The 17,718-nt window shown below is 35.4% G+C and overlaps 1 protein-coding gene and 1 pseudogene across 1 annotated transcript; one reads left to right on the forward strand and one right to left on the reverse strand.

Moving 5' to 3' along the window:
* The first annotated feature begins 60 nt into the window (after positions 1 to 60).
* LOC120178589 lies at positions 61 to 1,340 on the forward strand (annotated as a pseudogene).
* Positions 1,341 to 6,007: 4,667 nt separating this feature from the next.
* LOC120178644 lies at positions 6,008 to 15,955 on the reverse strand. Its single transcript, XM_039184440.1, has 2 exons — positions 15,780 to 15,955; positions 6,008 to 6,668 (listed from the first exon to the last, which is right to left on the reverse strand). The coding sequence occupies exons 1-2, from the start codon at positions 15,943 to 15,945 to the stop codon at positions 6,127 to 6,129; spliced, it is 708 nt and encodes a 235-aa protein (XP_039040371.1). The 5' UTR covers positions 15,946 to 15,955; the 3' UTR covers positions 6,008 to 6,126.
* Between the last annotated feature and the right edge of the window lie 1,763 nt (positions 15,956 to 17,718).

A 17,718-nucleotide genomic window follows, 5' to 3' on the forward strand; every position in this document is an offset into this window, starting at 1 on the left:
CCTCCAACGACCCTCCTTTGAAACCCCTTTAAGTTTGCATCATCCTCATTGATGTCATCCACAAGCATTCAAAGGAAAACCCCCAAAAATTTGTTTAAAGTAAATCCAAAAAACAAATCAAATCCCTTTCATAATGCTCAAAATATTCCATTTTCTTCTTCTTCTTCTTCTCCATCTTCTTCAAGCTCAAGCCTTGACTTCACCAAGTGATATTTCAGCCCTCAAAGCCTTTCATTCCTCGATCAAACCAAGGTCAATTCCTTCATGGTCTTGTCTTGCTTCATGGGACTTCGCCGCCGATCCTTGCGCCGCCCCCCAACGCACCCACTTCATCTGCGGCGTTTCTTGCTCGCCTGACGCCACTCGTGTCACCCAAATCACCCTTGATCCCGTCGGTTACTCGGGTCAGCTCACCCCACTCATTTCTCGACTGACCCAACTCACCAATCTTGATCTCTCTGATAACTACTTCTTTGGGCCAATACCTTCTTCCATTTATTCTCTTCGTAAACTCCAAACTCTGACTCTGAAATCCAACTCGTTCTCCGGTTCAATCCCTGACTCGGTCACGACCCTGAATTCGCTTGAATCGTTGGACCTCTCTCATAATTCTCTGTCTGGGAATTTGCCTAAAAAGCTTAACTCCCTTTCTAGTTTGAGGAGACTCGACCTGAGCTACAATAAACTCACCGGGTTTCTCCCCAAACTGCCGTCTAACTTATTGGAGCTTGCTTTAAGGGGGAATTCTTTATCTGGGTACCTCTCCAAATCCTCTTTCGACGGGTTAACTCAGTTAGAAGTCGTTGAACTCGGCGCCAACTCCTTCTCGGGTACACTCGGAGCATGGTTCTTTCTCTTGCCGTCGTTGCAACAAGTTGATCTAGCCAATAACAGTTTCGCAAGCGTGGAGATCTCCAAACCCGCCGGCGGTAACAGCGACCTCGTCGCCGTTAATCTAGGGTTCAACAGGATCGAGGGGAACGTTCCCGCGAATTTGCGGTCTACCCGCTGTTGTCGTCTCTGTCGTTGCGTTACAACCGCTTACGTGGCTCGATCCCGTTGGGTTACAGCCAGAAGAAGACGCTGAGGAGGTTGTTTCTGGACGGGAATTACTTGATCGGCAAACCCCCGGCGGATTTTTTCGCCGGCGATACTGAGGTTTCCGGTAGCTTGGGGGATAATTGTCTACGGGGATGTCCAGGGAATTCTCAGCTGTGCACCCCGAGGCAAAAATCTTACGCAGTTTGCAAGCAAGCTTATGGTGGGAAACTACAGTTTTAGAGTCAAAATTTGTGGCTATTTTTTTAAATGTAATAATTAATAATATAGAATTTATTATGTAAATATTATTAATATGTGGGTGCCAGTTTTGCTGGTGAATGGTGGCTTAGATCCCTTCACTTCAGTGTCGAGGTAAACTTAGGTTGATGTCCTATGAGTGTTATTGGTTTTTCGTCCTATATACAATAATAATATTTGAATATCAATTTAACTATAGGATAAATTATGTGTTTAGTATCAAAATTATTAACTTTAATTCATTTAGTATTTAAATTTAATTTTTTTAATTTTATATGAAGTTTAATTTTTGTTTCATTTTAATATTTTGACCTAAAAAAAATTAATATTTGTTTCATTTTAGTATTTGTTCAAAATTTAACGTTAAATTTTAAAAATATTAAAAGTTTAGGTACTAGAATAGATCAAAACTGATATTTTATGTATTAAACACGTTAAGTGACAAGATACTAAAATGATATGAAAACTACGTGTTAGGTATAATTTTTGAAAATTTAAAAATTTAGGTATTAAAATAAATCAAATTTAATAATTTAGGTATTAAATACATAATTTAACCTTAATTAGATTAAAAAGGTCTTTAAAAGCAGTTAGCATCGGTGTCGGTAGCACAGTGTTGTGTTTGTAACGGTCCAATTAATTTGACAATGTACCAAAATTTTCTGTGGCACTATGATTTCTTTCGTCTCAACCGCACCAAAAAAAATGTTTACTAGAAAAGAAGGTACAATTATTGGCGTTGAAGTAATACTAGTTACTACTGATATGATTAAATCATGAATATTTATTAGGATAAATTACATATTTAATAATTAAATTATTAATTTTGATCTATTTTAATATTTAAATTTTGAGTTTTTTTAAAATCATACTTAAAATTTAATTTTTTATTTTATTTTATTTTAGTATTTCAATTCAAAATTTAATATTAAATTTAAATAGTAATTGAGGTACTAAAATAAAAAAAAAGATTGAAATTTTAGTACCTCGATTCAAAATTCAAATAGGAACGGTGCAGTTGGCATTCCGGCGGGATGACGTCGTCCCAATGGCTCTGGTGGTGGTGGTGGTGCTTGGAGACGCCGCCTCGGCCTGCCATGTTGCTTTGGCGTGAGAGGATGAAAATGTGTTTGGTGGAGTTGACTAACGGGAATGTTTGTGATCTGTCTCCATATCCATGGTTTTCTGGGATGGGATGTGTTGGATTTGTCCTCGATGATAACTGTTACTTCAAAAGACGTGGTTTGGTTGGAAACTTGAAGCTAAATGATGATCCAGTTGTGAACTTTGCGTGATATCAACGCTAGATGCAGTCTGGGCAGCACGTAGCTTTCATCATTACTATATTATCATTATATTATATCCTTCCAACTCTGATTTTATTTCAATTGAGTTCTCAGTTTTTGAAAATAAATCTATTTAAGACCTAAATAATTTTAGTCGAAACTTGTAAGGCGAATTTCAAGGTGTTACACATATAGAGTTGTGGCGGATGTAAGTGAATCCTATGCCCTTATATGTTGGTATCTTCTTCGATTTCCTATGCCCTCGTAAATGATTTCTTTTGATAAGGTCTATTGATGCACAAAGTTATATATGATCGGTTCTTATTTTCGTCGAATACTTTAAATATGTAAATATATAATTTAATATATGTAAAAATAAATTTAATAATTAAATATAGTCTACATCTTTTCTGTAAACCCAAATGGCATAACGATACATTCCTAATTCATTTGAATGATGACACTAGGATAATTAAATGCCAGGGAGAATGGAACAAAAACACAAATAAAACCCAATAAATTAAATTTTAATTCTAAAACACTTGATCACAATTTATATGGAGGTATTGAAAAATTAAATTCGATACAAACAAAAAAATATGAACATGTTAATGAAGTTATAATTTTGTTAATAAATATATGAATGTAACATGAAATTCTAATACTAATAAAACATAGAACAACATATATATATATATATATATATATATATTACAATTAATGGTCCCGAAGATTGCAACAACATAATGAATACATGTTATCCCTGAAAGCTTAGAACAATACTAAAACTTTTCTCAATCAGATATAAGTAACACTTATCATCAAGTGAATAGTACTATCCCTCTATTAATAAGAATAATATTGCTTCTATATAAAGTTCATAACAATTAGAAACTTTACCAACAACAGCAATTGAATATGTAACATGTTTCATAGTGTCTAAATAAGATGTCTAACAGATTTAACTTGTTTCTAGACACAAGGTAATAGCTAGAAGAATTTTCATACCTAAATAAAAATGTAATTAATAAGAAACTTAACTAGTTGATTCTCGACACCAAGTAATGACTAAAGGAACTTTATCTACTTAATTTATTATACTTTTAACAGTTAAAAATAATACTAAATTCAAATCTTATTTTTTTTTTACATAATTTACCATATTTAAATAAAATATGGAAAAATTCAATATCAATATTAGTTTTATTTTTTCAGATTTTTGTTTTCTTTTTAGGATTATTACCATTGCAATCTCTTAGTGTAAAACAAAATACAATGACAATATTACTCACTTATTTCATTATTTTTTTTATTCTCTACATCTAAACTCTCTCTCTCTAGTTCACATTTTTGGTATTCTTTTACCTCTTTTTCACTCTTACTACAATAGTAAACTCAACCTTATTTATAGATTTTAATAGTCATTGGATATGTCAACATCTTAGTCATTTAAAATAAGAAACATCTAGATTCTTCTAATATATAATTCTAGATATAATATTAAATATTATAAATATTTAAATTATTTTATGGATACTTCTACACATCTACTGTTTTTTTTTATTATTTTAAAATATATATATATACACACTGAATGAATTTAGAATTTGCATTCACAATTAACTTACTATATTTAAATCTATTTAATTTATTTACAAGTTATGCATTTCATTTTTTATGTAAAAAAATAAAATCCAAATCCATGCTTCCAAACATAACATAACATTAAGCAGTTATGTTTATAAATCTGAGAATATTTAAGTATATTTTTCTCATTTAATAAATTTTAAAATTTGAAGGGTTCATAAGTAAAATTGGGTTTACCTGTACTAGCCAGGGATGAAATATTTTAAATGGCAAGTTAATTTTCGTATCATGTTACGAGATTTTGAAATATTGTGTTTGTGATCTTTTAACTCTAAACAGTGTTTAACGACGCTAATCATTAATAGGCTAATAGATACTCGTCGAGCGATGTAAAATCAGATAATCGTTCATGTTTCAGTCGGATTCTGTCAGGTCAGGTTAAAGCGGATACAAGTTGTGTCAAGTTAATTTGATAGTTCAACTCAGATCAGTTCGGGTCATTTTCATTTTGATTTGACATCAGATTCAGTTCGGGTTCAGGTCAGGTTAATTTTAGTTCGGATCGATGTAAGTTCAGGTCAAAACAGTTCAAGTTCGAAGCAGTTAAATACTGGGTTAATTCAGGTTCGGATGAACTTTAGTCAGATCTCGTTCAGATCGGGTCACATCATTGACAGACAAAATTTAGGTCGAACCCTACCGGATACGAATTGACTTCAGGTCGAGTCATTTTTGGATTAATTATTTTTTGCCTTTCATGAACGTTGAATTGAAATTTATAATTGTATATGATTTACAGTAAATTACAAAATCTATAAATAATTATGGATCAATTTTGATAAAATATAATTTTAAGGACTAAATTGAACAAACATGAAATTACAAAAAAAAAATTAAACATAACTAATGGATAAGGGATCAAATCAAAATAATTTTAAAATGTGAAGTTGAAATTAATATAAAAATGTACTAAATTGCATCTATTTAAAATGTTAGTATACAAAAGTTTATAGGGACTCAGCAAAGCAACACTCTATAGTTAGAGAATCATTTTATAAGTTTTAATAATCAAATGATTCAATAAAACAGTATCCTATAGTCAGGATCTATTTATGTACTTTGCCCAAGAATTAAATTCGGTAAGATTAAAGTCGAATCTTATATTATAATATAAAATTAAATTCAAATCCGTTAACCCATCCTATTGTCATCCCTAATCAGATTACGTGGCATTCAAAGATCACGTGGGCAATAACTAGTGCAGTGAGATCATTCATTCATATCGTGCTAACCGTAGTGATAATTTGCCAATAGTAGGCCGTATGATATGATATGGAAGGCCTGAGCACGTAATTGATGTGTAATATATCTGAATTAATAAAATATATAAATGTTATGAATTAAATGTATCCTTTAACATTAATGTTAGATCTTTCGTTTAATATTACCTAATAATAATAAGTGATTTGATTGACTATAGTTGAATAAATAAGTGGCCATTGTTATAATTAGGGATGACAAGGGTTGGGTTTTTGGTCAACTTAACCTCACTCGAAAATATATATCTTCTATTTGATCTAAAATTTTGATGTATTTCATCTGATTCGACTTGATATAAAATAAGAATTTAATAAAAATAATGATTTTTTAAAAAAGTTACATAATTATTCTTTAGTTGGAGTTTTTCCACCCTCCCCTGAACCCGACCTAATCTCACCTCTTAAAATATCCTACTCAACTCGATCCAAATTTAATATTTAAAAAAATTTGATACTATCAAATTGAATCATATCGAACCCGTCGAATACATGTTAAATTGTCATCCTCATTTATAATTTACCCCTAGATGTAATCATCCTTTATTCAATCATGTAGTCAAGTACAAATAGAGAGGTAGAGCTTATTCATAAGTAATTGATTATTAATTATTCTCTCCCTCTGCATAGACGTGTGTTTAATTTCTTGGCTGATTCTTGTAGTCAGTCCACAACTGATCAACAGTCTTGCCCAGAATCTGGAAAAAGAAATCGGGGCTGTACCCATCTCTGAGCTTCCCGTTAAGCTCCGCCACGAACCCAGATTTCAGACCCTCACAATAGTCCAAAAACCAGGCCGTAACGGCGTACCCCTCGTACCAATTCTCGCCATCTCCTGGTCGTGCCCACCCATCGGGAACGTAATCAGCTTTCAGCCGTACGAAATCCGCTATCCCTTCTATCAATCCCCCGAGATGGCCGTCCCCCTGTTGCCCGTTCCCGTTCCACTGCCACACGTGAGCCATCTCGTGGTAAAGCACCCCGTTGAAGCTCCGTTTCAGTTGATCGCCGGTTAGACCTTCCATCGATTTAGCGCTGACGTTGATCTTGTCGTTGCTGGTGACGGCGACTGCTCTCGGATCCAGGTTATCGACTATGAATAGGCTAACGCCTTGAACGTTCTTTCTGGAAGCCGGGTCGGGCTGCCTGAAAAGGTTCCAGATGAACTGCGAGGCCGAATGTAACACCCAATTTAGGGGCTAAATTTAAGAAAATATAAATTGGTGGATTTAATTTGGTATTTTGAAAGAAATAAGGGATTAAATTGTAAGATTTCAAAGTTGACAGACCGTTTTAAGAAGTGCAGGAAGTTCAGTGGCTAAACTCTTGCTTTAGCCATTTTTAATTATGAGATGTTATAAACCCCCAGACTCCCGTATGTTTCTGGAAAATTTTCCAGTTTTCCTCTCCCGTTCTCCCTACTTCCAACTCCGATCTACTCGCCGTCCGACCTCCAAACGACAAGCCGAAACAACCATCGTGTTCGTTGTCAACCGAGGAACAAAACCCCTCAAACCTTTCGTCGTGAATCATCGCCGTTCGTCGTGAATTTCAGTCGGAAGTATCGTCGGTAATAACTCAGTTTTAGTTGGTTTTTCATCGATTCACGATGATCGGGTCATCCGTTTACGACACCTCCCGCACCATCGTGTTCCTTGTGCCGTTCCGAGTCCACCGGTGTTCTCCTTTTTCTCCGACAGCGGCGGCGCGTTGGGAGGTGAATCGGTCAAACTTCCCGATTTGTTGAAATCGAGCTCTCCGCCGTTCAAAATTGTGAACCGAGCTTTGTAAGTATCTCGAAATCGCTCAAAATAATTTTTAGAAATTTTTCCGGGATTTTATCACTGTTCACGCGCCCCCACGCGCCTCCACTGCGCGTGGGGAAGGGAAAAGTGACCGGTTTGATCGGTTTTGGAACTGTTTTGACCGGTTTGACCGGTCACAATCCGACCCGACCCGTTTACTCGACCCGTTGACTCGACCCGTTGACCCGACCCGACCCGTTGACCCGACCCGTTGACCGTTGACCCGTTGACCGTTGACCGGAGTTGACCACTATTGACCAAAACTTTGACCGGCTTTGATCGGGCATTAAACGACCTTTGACTTCGACCGAGTATACCTATCCTGACATTTTTCGACGTTCCAAATCCGATTCCGCTGTCCGTTTTTCGAAATTCAAACCCGAAGGCCTTGAAATTGTCAGTCAAACCCGTTGACTTTGATTTTGACCGAAAATTCCAAATTTTCGAAAAGTCATATTTTATGCTTTCGACGTTCTGAATCCGAATCCGAAGTCCGTTTTGCCAAATTCGAACCCGGTAAGCCGTCTTCCACTAATTTATCACCCGATTCGATCCGTTTATCGTAATTAAGCTCCGTTTCTGATATAATTTATGTTGATATGTATCTGAGGAATTATTGGAAGTTGAATTGAAGATCAAAGGCGTTCGAATGGAATTTTTATGGTCGATCAGTATTGCACGGAAATCAAGGTAATACTTTACTACCTCTTTATGCTTTATGGAACATGTTGATATTGGTAAATGCATGAATAAGATAATGTTGGTCACTTTTGTGGAGTTGAATAATTTATTCACTCGATATGAATGTGGTAGAAATTCTGTAACTGAATACGGATCGAATGACTAATATATGAGATTGAAAGATTGTTAGAATTAAATTACAATTTTGTGAATAGTGATAAAGAAATCAGACATGGATTTGTAAATTATATTTTATATCATCAAAGGATTAAATGTTAAAGGTACTTGGATGGGAAATTATGAGAATACTTCGGTATGGTAAAAATACGAAATTACCCTTATATTGGAAAATGATAAGAATTGTCCCTAGAAGTGGACTAATAAATCTGAAAAGACATATTGATACGATAAATATATTGATGTGCATAAGAAATGATAGTTATACTTAGAAATTATGGATAACCGGTTTTTAACCCCAAGAGGGTTTATACAAGATACTAGAAGTGTGTTAAGGGAATTATTTCAAGATCAGAGAGTGTTCAAGAAAGCAATTAATCATAGGATCTCTAAATTATATTATTTTCGTTAAGAGCTAATATCGAACTTATCTGGTTAAGAAATTATAGAAATGCCCTTAAGAGATAGAATAGTCTGAGTTAACCCTGAATAAGAAATACTTAGAGGATTCGTACTTAACTCGATTAAGTACAGATTTGATTGTTAAGATCCTGACTTAGTGCAGGAAAATTCATGATATTCTGTTTGTAAATCTGAGAAGGCACTTGACCCGAAAATATCCGAGAAATGAGTAAATACCTGAAGAATAATTTATCGGGGGTATTCTGCTGTCAGAATTATTCGAAAGGACTGAAACAAATGATGAGATTGAATTAAATAATAAGATCGGATGGAGGAAAAAGATATAAATTGGAATTAAATAATAAGACTGGATGGAGGAAAAAGATTGAAATACCGTGGATCTGTAAAATGACCAACATACCCCTGTAATGGAAATGACCCAAGAATATCACCAAGCTCAGGAATGATTGAATATCCTCGAGCTCTGAAATGAATGGAATAAAACTGAACATCAAAATTACCAAAATACCCTTATGGCCTAAATTAAGTAAATATCTTGGATTAATTAAGGAATCCAAGTAAGCATGGGTATTGAACTACCTTTAAAGGTAATGGAAAATAATTTAAGTGAGTAGATCAACCCTAAAGCTATGTCAATACCTGATTGGAATAGATATTACTGGAACATGTGTTCGTCTTCTCAAGTTTGGCTCGATGACAAATTTTGGAAGTATTCAGTTCAACTCAGATCTAGATCGTATTCAATACTAGGAATTGGACGTTTGTTCGACAAATCAACCACGAAGACCAAATTGAATAGAATGGAAGTACAACATGTATCTGAAATTCAGGAACGTTTAAATTATTCTGGAAAATCCCGAAGTAACTGGATTGGACTTGAATGTTAAATGAACTAAGTAACCTCAATGACTGAGGATTAAGTAAGAGATTGGAATAAGTTTGAAAACTCGGATGAACTTATATGATGTATCATCCCTATGGATTATGAACCACAAATCAAGTACGTCAGCATTTCATGGTATAGTTGAAACATGGAAATAAAATAAAGACCATTAGAATATTTGCTTGTCTCCTTAAGATCTATTAAGTGATGACTCAGATGATGATTTGTGGATAAGAATATTTGGTATTAAAGAGTAAATACCCCGAAAGGTTAATGAATTGACAAGTTGGTAAGTATTGGTTCCAAAAGCTATTCATCTGGAGTTGTTCGATAATCGGATTAATCGTCATAGATTGTAAAGATTCAGAATACCTTCAAATTTCGTAGAGCTTCAGAAAAGTGTACGAATAAGATGATCCCGATGAATCATATCCTGAATAACCGATGATTTTGTCAGTTAACAAACTCTTCTAATAGTGATTCTAATTTACGGCATTCTATTGGTAAACTGAAGATTTGCGTTTCTCTGCCGATAAGATTATCCTGTATCTCTAAATAATATCTGGAAACTCTAGTGTGTTCCCTACTTATATGAATATTTTATCTGATTTCTGATTTGAATTCTGTTTAAACATCTGATCTGAAATCTGTTCTGATTCCTAATCTGGATTCTGTTATGATATCTGATCTGAATTATGTTTTGATTTTTGATATCTCCGTTTACCGACGGAGAAATGTTTTAAATGGGGGGTATTGTTGAAGGAAGAAGTTCCGCAGGTTCCTCGGCTTTGTGCTCAGGGCCTTATATGTTGTGTTGGGTTGGGTGTATGGTTCTGGGGAACCTACACATTATGTTGTGTTGGGATGGAGGTATATATATATATGTTTTAAAAAGATCTGAAAAGTTACATGGTTTTTGGGGAATACACTAGAAAACCTATTCTGATCTCCTTAACTCAGTCATCCAAAATATTTCTCTGAACTGAAAGCTCATTGTCCGTTACCACCTGAAATATCAGTAGGATCTCTGCTCAGCATAAAAATATGTAAATGTTCGGAAACAATAAGGAAATAAATATTTATCTGTATCTGCACGTTCATCAGCATTATCTGGTAGTTCTGTATTACTGAGCTTTTCGAAGCTCACTCTATTACTCACCTTTTCAGGTTAAAAGAATTATACCAGTGCATCTATCGACTTCAGTAAGGGAGTTCTTCCAGCGTTGTTGCAGAGTATGGTACATGTGATTAGGGGGCATGTAATTGTATTTTGATTTATATACGAGTCTGGAAATATGTTTTATTTTTAAATAGTGACAAATGATTTTATAAGTTTACATGTTCTGATAAAAAGATTTAAATTTTCCGCTATTTTTACAATGGGTCGCTCCGGTGGCCCTAATGTGACACCCCAGATCGGATCGGGCTACCCGCATCGGTCTGGGGGGTTACATTTAGTGGTATCAGAGCTATGGTTTGAGTCAAAATTTTTCAAGATAGACCGGCCGGTCAAATGTCAAAATATGTCTGATCAGTACATGCCCCTAGACTGCAATCGTACCTCTCTGAGCCGGAACTCCAGGGCTGAGTCCCTATCTGTATTGAGTAAACCAAAGTTTCTATATGCTAAGGCTATACTTGTACAAAAAGGAATACCAGTAACATCTGTCTAAACGCTGTAAAGTATCTCATGAGCCATGTGAGAGTTATTCATCTGAGAATTTCTGACTCGACTCCGGAAATGAAATTGAGATATGTTGCTGCTCTACGAGCCTATTCACGTATCCAATGCTGAATTGATTTCACAAGAATAAAGTTGTTCTGATTATTTACGTGGACTGAGGGAGAATTCTGAAGAGATTGATTACTCGAGAAAATTTTAAATTCTTTTATTGAAATAAGGAAAATTTATGATAAGAATGTATGCTCAGTTGGTTAAGGATAAGTGGAGGAATCGTACTTTTATAAAAGCTATTGATAGATTTGAAAGAACTGATGGAAGTTTCATTTATGCAATTATGTGACATGAATGAATTTCGAGGACGAAATTTTTTTAAGGAGGGGAGAATTGTAACACCCCAATTTAGGGGCTAAATTTAAGAAAATATAAATTGGTGGATTTAATTTGGTATTTTGAAAGAAATAAGGGATTAAATTGTAAGATTTCAAAGTTGACATACCGTTTTAAGAAGTGCAGGAAGTTCAGTGGCTAAACTCTTGCTTTAGCCATTTTTAATTATGAGATGTTATAAACCCCCCAGACTCCCGTATGTTTCTGGAAAATTTTCCAGTTTTCCTCTCCCGTTCTCCCTACTTCCAACTCCGATCTACTCGCCGTCCGACCTCCAAACGACAAGCCGAAACAACCATCGTGTTCGTTGTCAACCGAGGAACAAAACCCCTCAAACCTTTCGTCGTGAATCATCGCCGTTCGTCGTGAATTTCAGTCGGAAGTATCGTCGGTAATAACTCAGTTTTAGTTGGTTTTTCATCGATTCACGATGATCGGGTCATCCGTTTACGACACCTCCCGCACCATCGTGTTCCTTGTGCCGTTCCGAGTCCACCGGTGTTCTCCTTTTTCTCCGACAGCGGCGGCGCGTTGGGAGGTGAATCGGTCAAACTTCCCGATTTGTTGAAATCGAGCTCTCCGCCGTTCAAAATTGTGAACCGAGCTTTGTAAGTATCTCGAAATCGCTCAAAATAATTTTTAGAAATTTTTCCGGGATTTTATCACTGTTCACGCGCCCCCACGCGCCTCCACTGCGCGTGGGGAAGGGAAAAGTGACCGGTTTGATCGGTTTTGGAACTGTTTTGACCGGTTTGACCGGTCACAATCCGACCCGACCCGTTTACTCGACCCGTTGACTCGACCCGTTGACCCGACCCGACCCGTTGACCCGACCCGTTGACCGTTGACCCGTTGACCGTTGACCGGAGTTGACCACTATTGACCAAAACTTTGACCGGCTTTGATCGGGCATTAAACGACCTTTGACTTCGACCGAGTATACCTATCCTGACATTTTTCGACGTTCCAAATCCGATTCCGCTGTCCGTTTTTCGAAATTCAAACCCGAAGGCCTCGAAATTGTCAGTCAAACCCGTTGACTTTGATTTTGACCGAAAATTCCAAATTTTCGAAAAGTCATATTTTATGCTTTCGACGTTCTGAATCCGAATCCGAAGTCCGTTTTGCCAAATTCGAACCCGGTAAGCCGTCTTCCACTAATTTATCACCCGATTCGATCCGTTTATCGTAATTAAGCTCCGTTTCTGATATAATTTATGTTGATATGTATCTGAGGAATTATTGGAAGTTGAATTGAAGATCAAAGGCGTTCGAATGGAATTTTTATGGTCGATCAGTATTGCACGGAAATCAAGGTAATACTTTACTACCTCTTTATGCTTTATGGAACATGTTGATATTGGTAAATGCATGAATAAGATAATGTTGGTCACTTTTGTGGAGTTGAATAATTTATTCACTCGATATGAATGTGGTAGAAATTCTGTAACTGAATACGGATCGAATGACTAATATATGAGATTGAAAGATTGTTAGAATTAAATTACAATTTTGTGAATAGTGATAAAGAAATCAGACATGGATTTGTAAATTATATTTTATATCATCAAAGGATTAAATGTTAAAGGTACTTGGATGGGAAATTATGAGAATACTTCGGTATGGTAAAAATACGAAATTACCCTTATATTGGAAAATGATAAGAATTGTCCCTAGAAGTGGACTAATAAATCTGAAAAGACATATTGATACGATAAATATTGATGTGCATAAGAAATGATAGTTATACTTAGAAATTATGGATAACCGGTTTTTAACCCCAAGAGGGTTTATACAAGATACTAGAAGTGTGTTAAGGGAATTATTTCAAGATCAGAGAGTGTTCAAGAAAGCAATTAATCATAGGATCTCTAAATTATATTATTTTCGTTAAGAGCTAATATCGAACTTATCTGGTTAAGAAATTATAGAAATGCCCTTAAGAGATAGAATAGTCTGAGTTAACCCTGAATAAGAAAATACTTAGAGGATTCGTACTTAACTCGATTAAGTACAGATTTGATTGTTAAGATCCTGACTTAGTGCAGGAAAATTCATGATATTCTGTTTGTAAAATCTGAGAAGGCACTTGACCCGAAAATATCCGAGAAATGAGTAAATACCTGAAGAATAATTTATCGGGGGTATTCTGCTGTCAGAATTATTCGAAAGGACTGAAACAAATGATGAGATTGAATTAAATAATAAGATCGGATGGAGGAAAAAGATATAAATTGGAATTAAATAATAAGACTGGATGGAGGAAAAAGATTGAAATATCGTGGATCTGTAAAATGACCAACATACCCCTGTAATGGAAATGACCCAAGAATATCACCAAGCTCAGGAATGATTGAATATCCTCGAGCTCTGAAATGAATGGAATAAAACTGAACATCAAAATTACCAAAATACCCTTATGGCCTAAATTAAGTAAATATCTTGGATTAATTAAGGAATCCAAGTAAGCATGGGTATTGAACTACCTTTAAAGGTAATGGAAAATAATTTAAGTGAGTAGATCAACCCTAAAGCTATGTCAATACCTGATTGGCATAGATATTACTGGAACATGTGTTCGTCTTCTCAAGTTTGGCTCGATGACAAATTTTGGAAGTATTCAGTTCAACTCAGATCTAGATCGTATTCAGTACTAGGAATTGGACGTTTGTTCGACAAATCAACCACGAAGACCAAATTGAATAGAATGGAAGTACAACATGTATCTGAAATTCAGGAACGTTTAAATTATTCTGGAAAATCCCGAAGTAACTGGATTGGACTTGAATGTTAAATGAACTAAGTAACCTCAATGACTGAGGATTAAGTAAGAGATTGGAATAAGTTTGAAAACTCGGATGAACTTATATGATGTATCATCCCTATGGATTATGAACCACAAATCAAGTACGTCAGCATTTCATGGTATAGTTGAAACATGGAAATAAAATAAAGACCATTAGAATATTTGCTTGTCTCCTTAAGATCTATTCAGTGATGACTCAGATGATGATTTGTGGATAAGAATATTTGGTATTAAAGAGTAAATACCCTGAAAGGTTAATGAATTGACAAGTTGGTAAGTATTGGTTCCAAAAGCTATTCATCTGGAGTTGTTCGATAATCGGATTAATCGTCATAGATTGTAAAGATTCAGAATACCTTCAAATTTCGTAGAGCTTCAGAAAAGTGTACGAATAAGATGATCCCGATGAATCATATCCTGAATAACCGATGATTTTGTCAGTTAACAAACTCTTCTAATAGTGATTCTAATTTCGGCATTCTATTGGTAAACTGAAGATTTGCGTTTCTCTGCCGATAAGATTATCCTGTATCTCTAAATAATATCTGGAAACTCTAGTGTGTTCCCTACTTATATGAATATTTTATCTGATTTCTGATTTGAATTCTGTTTAAACATCTGATCTGAAATCTGTTCTGATTCCTAATCTGGATTCTGTTATGATATCTGATCTGAATTATGTTTTGATTTTTGATATCTCCGTTTACCGACGGAGAAATGTTTTAAATGGGGGGTATTGTTGAAGGAAGAAGTTCCGCAGGTTCCTCGGCTTTGTGCTCAGGGCCTTATATGTTGTGTTGGGTTGGGTGTATGGTTCTGGGGAACCTACACATTATGTTGTGTTGGGATGGGGGTATATATATATATATGTTTTAAAAAGATCTGAAAAGTTACATGGTTTTTGGGGAATACACTAGAAAACCTATTCTGATCTCCTTAACTCAGTCATCCAAAATATTTCTCTGAACTGAAAGCTCATTGTCCGTTACCACCTGAAATATCAGTAGGATCTCTGCTCAGCATAAAAATATGTAAATGTTCGGAAACAATAAGGAAATAAATATTTTATCTGTATCTGCACGTTCATCAGCATTATCTGGTAGTTCTGTATTACTGAGCTTTTCGAAGCTCACTCTATTACTCACCTTTTCAGGTTAAAAGAATTATACCAGTGCATCTATCGACTTCAGTAAGGGAGTTCTTCCGGCGTTGTTGCAGAGTATGGTACATGTGATTAGGGGGCATGTAATTGTATTTTGATTTATATACGAGTCTGGAAATATGTTTTATTTTTAAATAGTGACAAATGATTTTATAAGTTTACATGTTCTGATAAAAAGATTTAAATTTTCCGCTATTTTTACAATGGGTCGCTCCGGTGGCCCTAATGTGACACCCTAGATCGGATCGGGCTACCCGCATCGGTCTGGGGGGTTACACCGAATCCATTTGCTGCCTCGTGTACTCGACGCCGAGCTCGTTGTCGAATACGGTGCCTCCGGGAGTCGTGGGGACCTCGTTTGTGACGGTGTAGTCGACGGCGGAGGAGCCATGCAAGGTGGCTAGTGCTGCGAGCAGGTAAACGAAGAAGAAGACTTGGTGATGGGCCATTTTTTTCTTTGGTTTGGTGAATTAGTTGTATGGTTTTCATTTTACAACGTTTATATAGGAAAGTTTGAAAAGCATTGTTTCGTTAATGGTCTTTGCAGTGAAGTTCCGGTCGAAGCTTCCTCCATTGTAGAAAATTGAAATTTCTTGGAAGAATTTGACGAACGACGAGTAACCTGGAAAAATAAGTTACGAAATCTTCGTGGCTGTGGAAAAGAGATTGAACTTATTACAATGCAATAAAGATTAAGCCTTTGAAATTTCAAAATTTGTTTGCCGTAAGTTGTATGGCAAGTGGGGTTAGGGTTGGGTTTTTATGACCCGACTTGAAAATATAAACTCTCCACCCGAGTTCGAATTGACCAGAAAATTTTGTATCCACATTCGGTTTATTTAAACCCGAAAAATATATATCATTTACTTGATTCCGACATGGTATAAATTAAGGATTTGATTAAAAATAATAAAATTATGAAGGAAATTACATCATTATCTTCGGGTCGAAGTTTTTTCACCCTCTATCTGAATCCGACTCGACCCGAACCGAACCTAAATTTTTTTAATAAAAATTCGACCCAATCGGGTCGAAACCCGTTGGATACGGGTGAAATTACCGTACCTAGTCGTAACTGAGTGAATGACGAGTAAATAGAAAAAATAGTCTTTATTTCCAAATCGTCAAGAAATCTTTCGATTTTCTTAAATTTCGATTAAAACTAAAACTTTTTAAACTTCTGTTGTTGATCAATTTAAAATCAAACTATGTTAATTTTCTAGTCAAATGAAATATTCTCTACTTAAAATTAACAAGCGTTTGGTTCATTCATAGAAAACTTTTTAAGACGATATCCAATTTAAAATCATAGGGATTTTCTGGACATAAGTCTTTAATGCGTCATGTAAGCTTTTATTAACATCTAATAGCAATGATTTTAATGAAAATGAATTATTTTTTTTATAACAAAAAGTTTAGGTAGGGTGGTTACCCACTTAGCCTTACATAAGAATTTAAAATTTATTAATTGTATAATAAATATTTTAAAAAATCAATGAGCAAAATGAAAGTTTATTAAAACTTTAGTGATCATCAATGCAGTTTATCCTCAAAAAAGTTTAATAGTTTTCATCGGTGTGAAGCACTAACATGATGCCAGAAAGGCTACAAATAACAAGTTAGCTTGTTAGACATGTCAATCCGATCAACAGAAACATTTCCGTATCTGTATTTTGGTGGGATACATGCTCATGTTTCCTTTTGCTCGATTGAAGGAACTTCGTTAAATCAGGAGGAAAAATGCTGCTCTGCAAACGCAACAAATTGCTGGGGAAGAAAAGAACGATTTACTTGACTACTTAGACCACTCGAGACAGATAAGGCTGCCCTTGATCAAAAGAACTTTTTAGAGCAAATTTATTTACTGAAACTTATTATTTATCAATGAACTTCAGTTAAATTCCGTACTTTTATGGCTAATAAAATACAGACATGAATTTCAGGTAGCTGAGCTTTCCGAACCAACATCCCTTGAAGCGAGAGAAGCAGTACACTCTGTAGTCCATGAACTCCTTGCTACCCTTTCTCCAACTATGCATTCCAAGGTTCCTCCTTTTTTAGGGAACCCAGCAACTGGAGCGGTAAATAATGTCGTGAGTGAAGATTGTATTGAATTTGTTGAGAATGCTTCACTTTTGAAGCCCACCATCTTGTTAACACGAGACTATCTCGCTCGTTTTCTCTTCTGGTTAGTCCATCTAAAAATCTGCATTTATTGCTCA

Source organism: Hibiscus syriacus, unplaced genomic scaffold (genome assembly GCF_006381635.1).
Source record: "Hibiscus syriacus cultivar Baekdansim isolate YM2019G1 unplaced genomic scaffold, ASM638163v2 tig00112354_pilon, whole genome shotgun sequence".
Classification (NCBI taxonomy): domain Eukaryota; kingdom Viridiplantae; phylum Streptophyta; class Magnoliopsida; order Malvales; family Malvaceae; genus Hibiscus; species Hibiscus syriacus.